The sequence below is a fragment of the Porites lutea genome, chromosome 5 (genome assembly GCF_958299795.1).
Source record: "Porites lutea chromosome 5, jaPorLute2.1, whole genome shotgun sequence".
Lineage (NCBI taxonomy): Eukaryota > Metazoa > Cnidaria > Anthozoa > Scleractinia > Poritidae > Porites > Porites lutea.
In genome coordinates this window covers 3,856,285-3,868,287 of record NC_133205.1, presented here as the reverse complement: position 1 = coordinate 3,868,287, position 12,003 = coordinate 3,856,285, and the positions used below count along the sequence as shown (strand labels likewise).

Here is a 12,003-nt window from a genome sequence, read left to right as displayed (position 1 = left end):
CTTTGATGCTAATAAGAAAGAAGGGTAGTAAAGTGCCTTGCCGTAATAGGGTAACAACGTAATAAGAATGAAATACTTGCTTTTTACAGTAGCTTTAATGCTAAGAAGAAAAAAGACTGAAGAACCTTGCCGTAATAGCGTAACAACGTAATAAGAATGAAACACTTGCTTTTTACAGTAGCTTTGATGCTAATAAGAAAGAAGAGTGAAGAACCTTGCCGTAATAGCATAACAACGTAATAAGAATGAAACACTTGCTTTTTACAGTAGCTTTGATGCCAATAAGAAAGAAGAGTGAAGTACCTTGCCGTAATAGCGTAACAACGTAATAAGAATGAAACACTTGCTTTTTACAGTAGCTTTAATTTTTAGAAGAAAGAAGAGTGAAGAACCTTGCCGTAATAGCGTAACAACGTAATAAGAATGAAACACTTGCTTTTTACAGTAGCTTTAATGCTTAGAAGAAAGAAGAGTGAAGAACCTTCCCGTAATAGCGTAACAATGCACCAAGCTGCACCATGTTGCACCAATCTGCATCAAGTTGCACCAACCTGCACCATCTTGCACCAAGTTGGACCAAAGTGCACCAATCTGCACCAAGTTGCACCAAGGTGCACCAAACTGCACCATGTTGCACTAATCTGCACCATGTTGCACCAATCAGAACCCAGTTGCACTAATCTGCACCAAGTTGCCCCAAGTTGCACCAAACAGCACCAAAGTCCACAAAATTGAACCAAGGGGCACCAAGTTGCACTAATCTGCACCTTGTTTGAACAATCTGCACCAAGTTGCACCAAATTGCACCAATGTGCACCAACTTGCCCCAAACTGCACCAAGTTGCACCATGTAGCACTACTCTGCACCAACTTGCACCAGGTTGCACCAAACTGCACAATGACGCACCAAGTTGTACCAAATTGCCCCATGTTGCACTAATCTGCACCAAGTTGCACCAAAAAGCACCAAGTTGCACCAAATTACACCAATCTGCACCAAGTTGCACCAATCTGCACCAAGTTGCACCAAACTGCACCATGTTGCACTAATCTGCACCAAGTTGCACCAAAAAGCACCAGTCTGCACCAAGTTGAACCAAACTGCACCAAGTTCCACGAAAGTGCACCAAGTTGCACCAAACCGCACCATGTTCCACCAATTTGCACCAAGTTACACCAATCTGAACAAAGTTGCACCAAACTGCACCATCTTGCACTAAACTGTACCACGTTGCACCACTCATCACTAAGTTGCACCAAAGTGCACCAATCTGCACCAAGTTGCACCAAATTGCACCTTGTTGCACCAAACTGAACCATGTTCCACCAACTTGCACCAATCTGCACCAAACTGCAACAAGCTGCACCAGTCTGTACCAAGTTGCACCAAATTGCACTAAGTTGCACCAAGTAGCACCAAACTGCACAATGTTACACTAGTCTGCACCAAGTTGCACCAAAGTGCACCAATCTGCACAAACTTGCACCATGTGCCACCAATTTGCACCAAGTTGCACCAATCTGAACCAAGTTGCACCAACTTCCACCAAACTGCACCATGTTGCACCACTCATCACTAAGTTGGACCAAAGTGCACCAACCTGCACCAAATTGCACCAATCTGCACCAAGGTGCACCAAACTGCGCCATGTTGCACTAATCTGCACCAACTTGCACTAATCTCCACCAAGCTGCACCGTGCTGCACCAAATTGCACCATGTTGCACCGATGTGCACGGTGCACTAAGTTGCACCATGTTGCGCCAAACTGCGCCATGTTGCACTAATCTGCACCAACTTGCACTAATCTCCACCAAGCTGCACCGTGCTGCACCAAATTGCACCATGTTGCACCGATGTGCACGGTGCACTAAGTTGCACCATGTTGCGCCAAACTGCACAATGTTGCACTAATCTGCACCAAGTTGCACCAAATTGCACCAATCTGCACCAAGTTGCACCAATCTGCACCAAACTGCACAATGTTGCACTAATCTGCACCAAGTTGCACCAAAAAGCACCAGTCTGCACCAAGTTGAACCAATCTGCACCAAACTGCACCAAGTTCCACGAAAGTGCACTAAGTTGCACCAAACCACACCATGTTCCACCAATTTGCACCAAGTTGCACCAATCTGAACAAAGTTGCACCAAACTGCACCATCTTGCACTAAACTGCACCATGTTGCACCACTCATCACTAAGTTGCACCAAAGTGCACCAATCTGCACCAAATTGCACCAAATTGCACCTTGTTGCACCAAACTGCACCATGTTGCACCGAAGTGCACCAACTTGCACCAATCTGCACCAAACTGCACCACGCTGCACCAGTCTGTACCAAGTTGCACCACATTGCACTAAGTTGCACCAAGTAGCACCAAACTGCACCACGTTGCACTAATCTGCACCAAGTTGCACCAATCTGAACCAAGTTCCACCACACTGCACCATCTTGCACTAACCTGCACCAAGTTGCACTACTCTGCACCAAGTTGCACTAACTTACACCAAACTGCACCATGCTGCACCACTCATCACTAAATTGGACCAAAGTGCACCAATCTGCACCAAGGTGCACCAAACTGCACAATGTTGCACTAATCTGCACCAACTTGCACCAATCTCCACCAAGCTGCACAAAACTGCACAGTGCTACACCAAGCTGCACCAAATTGCACCATGTTGTACTGATGTGCACGGTGCACTAAGTTGCACCAAACTGCACCATGTTGCACTAATCTGCACCAAGCTGCACCAAACTGCACAGTGCTACACCAATCTGCACCAAGCTGCACGAAATTGCACCATGTTGCACCGATGTGCACGGTGCACTAAGTTGCACCAAAGTGCACCATGTTGCACCAAACTGCACCATGTTGCACTAATCTGCACCAAGTTGCACCAAATTGCACCAATCTGCACCAAGTTGCACCAATCTGGACAAGTTGCACCAAACTGCACCATGTTGCACCAAAGTGCACCAAGTTGAACCAATCTGTACCAAGTTGCACCAAACTGCACCAAGTTGCACCAAACCACACCATGTTCCACTAGTTTGCACCAAGTTGCTCCAAACTGCGCCATCCTGCACTTATGTCCACCAAGTTGCACTAAACTGCACCATGTTGCACCACTCATCACTACGATGCACCAAAGTGCACCAATCTGCACCAAATTGCACCAAGTTGCACCAAATTGCACCTTGTTGCACCAAACTGCACCATGTTGCACCAAAGTGCACCAACTTTCACCAATCTGCACCAAGTTGCACCAAACTGCACCATGCTGCACCAATCTGTACCAAGTTGCACCACATTGCACTAAGTTGCAACAAAGTGCACCAAGTTCACCAAACTGCACCAAGTTGCACCAAAAAGCACCAATCTGCACCAAATTGCACCAAAGTGCACCAACTTCCACGAAAGTGCACTAAGTTGCACCAAACTGCACCATGTTCCACCAATTTGCACCAAGTTGCACCAATCTGAACCAAGTTCCACCAAACTGCACCATCTTGCACTAATCTGCACCAAGTTGCACTACTCTGAACCAAGTTGCACCAACTTGCACCAAACTGCACCATGTTGCACCACTCATCACTAAGTTGGGCCAAAGTGCACCAATCTACACCAAATTGCACCAAGTTGCACCAATCTGCACCAAGGTGCACCAAACTGCACCTTGTTGCACTAGTCTGCACCAACTTGCAGCAATCTGCACCAAATTGCACCAAACTGCACCATGCTGCACTATTCTGTACCAGGTTGCACCAAATTGCACTTAGTGGCACCAAAGTGCACCAAGTTGCAGCAAACTGCAACATGTTGCACTAATCTGCACCAAGTTGCATCAAAGTGCACCAATCTGCACCAAGTTGCACCAAACTGCACCAAGTTCCATGAAAGTGCACCAAGTTGCACCAAACTGCACCATGTTCCACCAATCTGCACCAAGTTGCACCAAATTGCACTAAGTGGCACCATAGTGCACCAAGTTGCACCAAACTGCACCATGTTGCACTAATCTGCACCAAGTTGCACCAAAGTGCACCAATCTGCACCAAGTTGCACCAAACTGCACCATGTTGCACCAAATTGCACCAAGTGTCACCAATCTGCACCAAGTTGCCCCAAACTGCACCAAGTTCCATGAAAGTGCACCAAGTTGCACCAAACTGCACCATGTTGCACCAATTTGCACCAATCTGCACCTAGTTGCACCAAACTGCACCATCTTGCACTGATCTGCACCAAGTTGCACCAACTTGCACCAAACTGCACCATGTTGCACCAACTTGCACCAAACTGCACCATGTTGCACCACGCATCACTAAGTTGCCCCAAAGTGCACCAAGTTGCAGCAATCTGCACCAAGGTGCATCAAACTGCACCATGGTGCACCAATCTGCACCAAGTTGCACCAAACTGCACCATGTTGCACCAAAGTGCACCAATCTGCACCAAGTTGAACCAAATTCCACTAATCTGCACCAAGTTGCACCAAAGTGCACCAATCTGCACAAACTTGCTTCTGTTCGACACAAGCACGGCAGAAGCACGACAAAAGCACGATGTCTGAATCAAAGTTTTGAATTCGGTTTGGCAGAGCGATTAAGTTTGTTACTCGACTTGATACTACGTGAACAATTAAGTTCGACTGTGGTTTGCATCATATATGGCTGCCAAAGAAGTGCATCATGGCGTCTTGTATACGAACATATCGAAACATACATTCTGTATACAAACATACATTCTTGATTGAACCTCCCCATTGGGGTTTTTCAGGAACAATAACAAGGGACATAAAATAGTCTGGTGCTAATGCCTGACGGAACGCAAATTCTTTTTCATGAGTGTGATCAAGTATAATCATCTTCTTTGTTATTACGTTATTACTCTATTACGGCGGTATAATCATCTTATTTGTTATTACGTTATGGTCCGCGGTGGTGTAATCATCGCTGATACCTTGTTAAGCTATGGTCCGCGACGGTGCTATTTTTTCTTTATTACGTTGTTACACAATTATTTGTTGTTACGTTGTTACGCTATTACGGCGGTATAATCATCTTCTTTGTTATTATGTTGTTACGCTATGGTCCACAGCGGTGCTATTTTTTCTTTATTACGTTGTTACACTATTACCGTACTGGCCAAGATATTACTTTATTTGTTACTACGTTGTTACGCTATTGCCGGCGATGCTATTATATTCTTCGTTATTTGTTATTACGTTGTTACGCTATTGCCGGCGGTGCTATTATTTTCTTCGTTATATTACCGACACTGTTTTTACTTCCTTAGTTGTTACGGTTTTAAATTCCGTGCGTGGATAATTTCTTTTTGGTAATTCGCTTAGACGATTTTAAGGAAAACAACACAGAACACTCTCCTATTGAAAGAGAAAACGAAAGGACCGACATAGGGAAGGAGAAGACTGTAAAATTGTAAAAGTTTACAGGCAGAGAAGAGGAAAGAAGGAAAAAGAGAAAGAAGAGCACTTAATGTCAAATTAGCCAAAACATACTACTACAAGAGAAAAAGAGTAATCAGGCTATTACGCTATTACGAAGTAATAAGGAAAAAAAAAAGGAAACAGACATCGCATAACGCGCACCATTGAGTTTTATACGGGGATATTTTTGTCGCCCTTAACCAAATGACAATTCCAAAAGTTAAATTAAACAACAAATATCATAAAAACTGCACTAGTCAGAAAAAGCAAATGATTTTAATAAAAACTAAGCGTGTTTAACTAGAGTGTACATGCACATGTCTGGGTAAATGAATTAGTTTTTGTGGGTTATTTTGTATCAGTAAAGTTTTTTGGTCTCTTATTTTCTGGTTCCTGAAAGTCATCATTGGCCTTTGCATCCTCAAAGTACTCCTTTAAGGTTTTGAGAGCCTTGCCTCTGTGAGAGATAGAATTTTTTATTTCTGATGCCATCTCTGCATACCTGTAAAATCAAAAGTTTCAACAAATCATAACTAATCAATGCAAAAATTCCTCAAAATTAATTTGGACTTCATCAGTATTATTATACTCACGTTTGATCAAAGCCATCAGGTTGAAAACAAGGATCCCATCCAAAATTCCTTGGACCTCTGGGTTCAACAATTTTACCCTTTAAAGAAGAGAGGTTCATTACAATGTAGTTGAGACAAGTGCAAACAAACATGCAATTACAAACATGCTTGAGTTAACTTTAAGAAATTAATGAAGTCAAAATCAGTAGTAGTGATCACCAAGAGTTTCCATCCTTCTGGGGGTTCAGCATCACAAAGATTCTTCCTTTAACAGTTTGCTGATTTTGTGTGTTAAGCTTCAGTAATGTGATTCGTGTTTTGATTTTCAAGAGAGTAAATGTTAACAAACAGTTATCTAGTATTTACTATATACAAACTACAAATGAACTGAACCCTGAAATATTAAGGAATATGTTTCAGAAGCCTAGCCCTGACCTTAATTTCTTCCATTTTATTTCATTCACATTACAACTTCTGAAACAAACTCAAACAGAAACTCCTACTACACAGGGGATACAAGTGTTTTTAGTTTTTAATGTGCAATGACTAATATCCTTTTTATGCTCTCTTTCTGTTTTCACTTTGAGAAGGTGGACAGTACTATCGCTAAAAACTTAAGTGAGATTATGTAGTCTCTGGTGTAATACCATTGTCTTTCCTCTAAATAGCATGACAGGGTCCTTTAGATTCCCAGTTGAGTAGGCAAATGTACAGAGTGCATATGCAGACTTGTCTTCCCAGCCTGTTAAGAGTCTGTGCAAACCTAAAAATAAACAAACTTTGGTAGCTGTTCCACTAAATCCCAGGCGATAAATCAAACTTTAAATGTATACAAGTATAATTCTTGGAAACTGAAGAAAGTTTTCACTGATAATAAATATTAAACTAAACAGGCTGTGGAAAGTGGCAATTCAGACATGACGTAGTTTACACTAGAAGACATCTGAGGGAAGCAATTAGGCAGATGCCTAAAAAAGTCATCTGATTGAGTGTACTAATTATTGATGCACTTAACAGAAACGTAAGTCATCAAGTAATATATCAAACATGAGACGCAGTGTTTCATCACCAGATGAAACACGGAGAAGAGAGTTGAAAATACGACGCGCAGCGGAGTATTTTTGACAAACTTCGAGGTGTTTCATCTGGTGATGAAACACGTTGTCGAATGTTTGATATTTTTTCTCAAACAAAATCTTTTTTCAAGGAGAAATTAAGGATGCAAAAATGAGCAGTTTTTCATCTGATATCCAAACACTCATTAAACATTAATTTCCTTTGAATTTTCTTTAGGAATTATTAATGAGCTTGAGAAGTATAAAGATGAAAAAGCAGTTAACAACACACTTACAGCCAGACATTAATAATATTTCAAGCCATATTTATTAGATGTCATCTGGTGCATCCACAACAGTTACTGTTCCTCACTGATTAATTAATTTCACTCAATATTACAAAGCCACATTGTGATGGCTAAAATTCTTAAACTGTTCCGTCTGTCCTTATGGAGAAAAAGCTCTGTCATCAGCACACAACTAATTCAATGGCTTGACCGATTTAAACCAACTCAGTGCTAACCTAATTCTCAAACAGTCCAACAATGCTGGGTTGCAACTCTCAGCTCCCCTTGGATGTAAGTGAGCAACTGACTTTTATTGGAACTTCTGAGAGTGGAGGTTAACTCACTGCAAATTTTAGTATACCTCAAATTTGGGTCATGAAAAATGATTGTTTGAGGTTACAGGCAAGTCAAACAGTGGATAAAATAATCATTCATACTTAACATAAAAGTCATAACAAAAACAAAGTAAGGCAATGCACCTTAAGCCTACCTTCAGGCCCTAATTTCTTCAAGAACCATTTCCTGAGAAGGGTCAATATGAGAATAATAATCTCTAAGTACCCAATAATATAAAGAGCTTGACAAAGGTTAAGTTTTTATAAGAATAAATAACTAGAAAATACAATTGAGTAGAGAAATATGCAAGGGAAGTGGAAGACAGCCAATGTCACAAGTAAAAAATTATGCTGATTGTGTACCAGTAACTCACACATAAGGTCCTGGAAGATCTCCCAATGCAGAAAAACATAAACAAGTGTCTTCAACTATCACTGGACCCTGAATCTGACAAATGTAAACAAAACAACTATAGGTAACTGACTGCAGTAATTCACTTTCTTTCAAGTTCTAAAATATGAGTCAAAAGCAGGGTTCGAGCAGTTGTTTTTGGATCCAAAATTCATTGACCTTTTTTGAATCCAGACTTTTTTCCAAAATAATAATTTATTTTTTAATTAGACTATTATTGAATAGGTGATCAACAGATGATGCATTGATAATCATTATAATGCACAGTAACCATGGTGCAACGCGGAATTAAGAGAGTTCTGAAACTTCTCATTCTGTGATTGAATGTCTTGGCTATGGGAGAGATTGAATGATTTGAATGGGATTGACCAAGCAAAGGAAAAAAATTAACTTATAATCACTTGTCGTAGCTTTGAAAAAAACTTCCAGACTTTTTGCAACTTTTTCCATACTGGAAAATTGCATTGCAAATTTAAATTCAAGACTTTTTCAAGAATTCAAGATTTTGTATAAACCTTGTAAAAGTGACAAAAATTCTTCACATTCTTTATTTTCTATTTTTACATTTCTATGGTTTTAAAATTACCAACCTCTCTAGCTGCAACTTTACATTTTTCCCTTGATATGTCATCAGGTTCACCTTGAAATTCAGGTACTATAAAAATAGTATTTACATATCATTTGTATGTACATACATATTGTGATATGCTGAAACTACTGTGTAGAAATAACGTGTATCTGAATAATTGGCCACTATTAACACTGCAACTAATTTAAGAGCCAAACCTTTGAATTTTTAGTAAGGAAAGGGCTGTTTTGATGTTCATAAAGCCTGACAGGTTATTGCTAGAGACACAAACATCAGAATTTTTGTCAGTTGAACTGCTCTGAATGCTGATCAGTGCAAGCACACAACTTAACGGTTTACAGGTAACCCTTCCACAGAGTGGTTCTTTGTTACATTGGAATTTGGAAATGTTAGTTTTTGAGGACAGGGAAAAACCAGAGTACCCGGAGAAAAAACCGCTTGGAGCAAAGGAGAGAACCAACAAGAAACTCAACCCACATATGGCGTTAAAGCTGGGATTTGAACCCTGTCCTCCTTATTGGGAAGAGCATGAGTGCTCTCACCACTGTACCAATTCCCTAGCTTGCTCCCCTCACTAGGTGCAAGCAAAATTCAGGTTGTCACCTGAGTTGATATCCTGGCAGTAGATTCTAATGACTACATGTTTGCACCTGTACTATGCATTGCTGGTGTGTCTCCCCACATCTAGCTCTTTTTTTAGAAGACGGGCAGCATAAAATAATAGTACAAATCAAATCCATTATATGCAGCCTTCACGTTGGCTGCAGCTGTAACCTTTAATGATGATAATTATTTTGATACTTACAGTCTATATTTTTAGACTCCACTTTCCATGGAAAAGCCTCCCCTAAAATTGCTACCACCTTATAAAATAAAATAAAAAAGACATTCAAGACCTGTGACGAAATTGAGTGTACATTCAAAAGAACTGCGCCCAGTGATGGAGAATCTCCCTGTTCAAGCAGTAAAATTTTAATTTTACGACGTCTAAACTGAATTATGGATGGGATCAAATGGCCTCAGCGAGCTCGAGGCTGGCTCCATCGCTGGTGGAACACTCCAGGTTTGAAATGAATTTGATATACATAAGCTTAAAGCTGTATGTGTTTGTGCAACAGAAACTTTCACGACTCACTGCCAGGTATACCAATAAACAGCTGGGAAATAGACAGAAGCAGGATTAAGGAAGAAGCTGGACACGTATCAAAGCTTCCTTTAAAATTTAGAAAAACTCAGATCTTACCTCTTTCAGCTTGTTTTGATTCCCGGTTACAAATACTAGCGATTTCTTTGACATCTTGGTGTGTGGTTTTTGCCAATAATCGGCCCGAAAACTAATCCTACGATTTTATAACTAAGCTTAAGTGAATAAATATTTGCAAGAATTTAAGCCAACCCTGAAAGTACAAGCATAAAGATCAGAACAGAAAGACTTTCGTGAACACCAAGGTACAGAAAGAACAAGGCGTTTTCATCCTTAGTTTCCAGGCTCTTTCTTCTCCATCTCCCCAAAGGTTTTGTGTGACATCCGAGCGTGACATCTCCCACCACCCGTCGTATTTTGTCCGCAGTCAGCTACAACGTTAGTCATCGGACAACTCTTTCGCTCATGTTAGAACTTATACAGGCAAATAGGGCTTTCGAAAGCTTTCGAAAACATTTGCATTGCTTTCATGAGCAAAGTGAAAGTTGAGAGGGGGGGATTGGGAAGGGGTAAGAGTGGGCTAGCTCTGACCTCCTAATCTGTTTTACTTTTTTATGAGAATGTTGTTTTTCTGGCCTAGGCTGAATATTCTTATTTTTCGGCCGATTTTAGGCTGAAAATATGTCTTGTATTATTCTTAAATTATATTTAAATAAGGAAGAATTTATCATACAGTTTTTGCGGTTTGGTCATTCCTTTTGCGTTCTGGATGCTCAATAAATGTATTTCATGTACTGTTCATCGAGCTGTCACTACCATGAAACATTTGGCTGTTTCTTCGTTTTGCCGTTGAGTGGGAGCAATAATTATCTGGGGTTACGTTACAAACATACAATGAACGATTTTCAACACACAAAATTACATCCTTTTCAAACCTAAGCCTCGGGTGTACTCGTCTGATATTCTTAAAATTTCGCAAATTTCAGCCTCAATATTTTTAATATACCCTTATAAGAAGAAAGAGTGTACTTGTGGTCGTCATAGAGTGTTTTTTTACCATGCGCAAATGAAACGTTCAGCTTCGTACGAGTGAGATACAGTAGAACCTAGATATAAAGAAGGACCGACCATGACGAGGTTTCGTTGTACTAAGGTTAATCCCACTAGAGAAAATTCATTCTTCACGTACCCGTGACTCATATTGTAATCCATATCCTTATTTTTTTCTTTTCCTTTTTGTGTTGTACGTAATTTCCGCCTCTCCCTTTGAAAAAATTTTTACTTGCGACATTTTCTGTCTGTACAGTATTGTAATTCCCATCATAAATTCATTAACATAAGTAAACCTGAAGAAGGCTGGTATGGCCAGCCGAAATATTGTTATGAAAAAGCAATACACGTTGTTACGATCAGCTTTGCAGTAGTTTTTGGACTTAATGTTTTTTGGTTCTTAATATTTTAGCTGATATTAGATCTCTTTCCTAGAGCAGTCCAACGTTGATAACCAGTAGGATCTTCGTCCACGGTGTTTGCAGTTAATTTAATTTCTTTGTCGTATGTTTTACTATTACGGGGGTTAAGAAAGTACCGAGAAATTCGTTATATGGTTGTCCGTTTTATCGATGTTCTACTGTAGTCTCTTGTTTGGGGCTTTAAAAAAACTGCTAGCCTGCGAACGCAGACGTTTTTCCGGTCGTCAATTCTCTCTTTTCAGGTGGAGAGAAGCAATGGAAATATGTCTGCGTTCGAAGGCTACAAAACTGCTGCAAGCAAAAAAATTAGTTTTGCAACTTGTTTCTTTTGAGTTAAAACGTTGAAGAATGACAGAAAACTCTACTTCTAACAATAGGATGTTTTACGATTTTTGATTTCAACGGTTGTTGGCAGGAAATGACGTCATAAGATTGACAGCTGGAGGAAACATAATAACTGAATTGTGAAGAAGCAGGAAGAAGGAGGGGTAAGTAAAGATTTGTGTTTCGAGTTTGCCTTCGTCCACATTAATATGCACGATTTGTACCGGCCGGAGGCGGCAAAATTGGAACATTGGTATAGTGTGAAAAAAGCCTTGAGATTCTCATGTATTTTATTCATGTGATAAAGACAAGAAGACGATGACGTCATCGGCGATAAAGTGTTCTCCCGCAAGTTA

At 40.3% G+C, this 12,003-nt stretch overlaps 1 protein-coding gene across 1 annotated transcript; it reads right to left on the bottom strand.

The window, feature by feature from the left end:
• Nucleotides 1-5,711: 5,711 nt before the first annotated feature.
• On the bottom strand, nucleotides 5,712-10,081 carry LOC140937496 (inosine triphosphate pyrophosphatase-like). Its single transcript, XM_073387055.1, has 8 exons — nucleotides 9,951-10,081; nucleotides 9,513-9,570; nucleotides 8,709-8,773; nucleotides 8,081-8,154; nucleotides 7,862-7,893; nucleotides 6,677-6,792; nucleotides 6,051-6,127; nucleotides 5,712-5,959 (listed from the first exon to the last, which is right to left on the bottom strand). The coding sequence occupies exons 1-8, from the start codon at nucleotides 10,002-10,004 to the stop codon at nucleotides 5,806-5,808; spliced, it is 630 nt and encodes a 209-aa protein (XP_073243156.1). The 5' UTR covers nucleotides 10,005-10,081; the 3' UTR covers nucleotides 5,712-5,805.
• Between the last annotated feature and the right edge of the window lie 1,922 nt (nucleotides 10,082-12,003).

Bases quoted from the DNA above. Each gene is read 5' to 3' on its own strand.
- LOC140937496 (XM_073387055.1), bottom strand. From the start codon at position 10,004: ATGTCAAAGAAATCGCTAGTATTTGTAACCGGGAATCAAAACAAGCTG. The intron at 8,774-9,512 runs GTAAGTATCAAA...CTATTTTTATAG, and splicing joins GGAGTCTAAAAATATAGACT to TACCTGAATTTCAAGGTGAA. The intron at 7,894-8,080 runs GTGAGTTACTGG...GACCCTTCTCAG, and splicing joins GATCTTCCAGGACCTTATGT to GAAATGGTTCTTGAAGAAAT.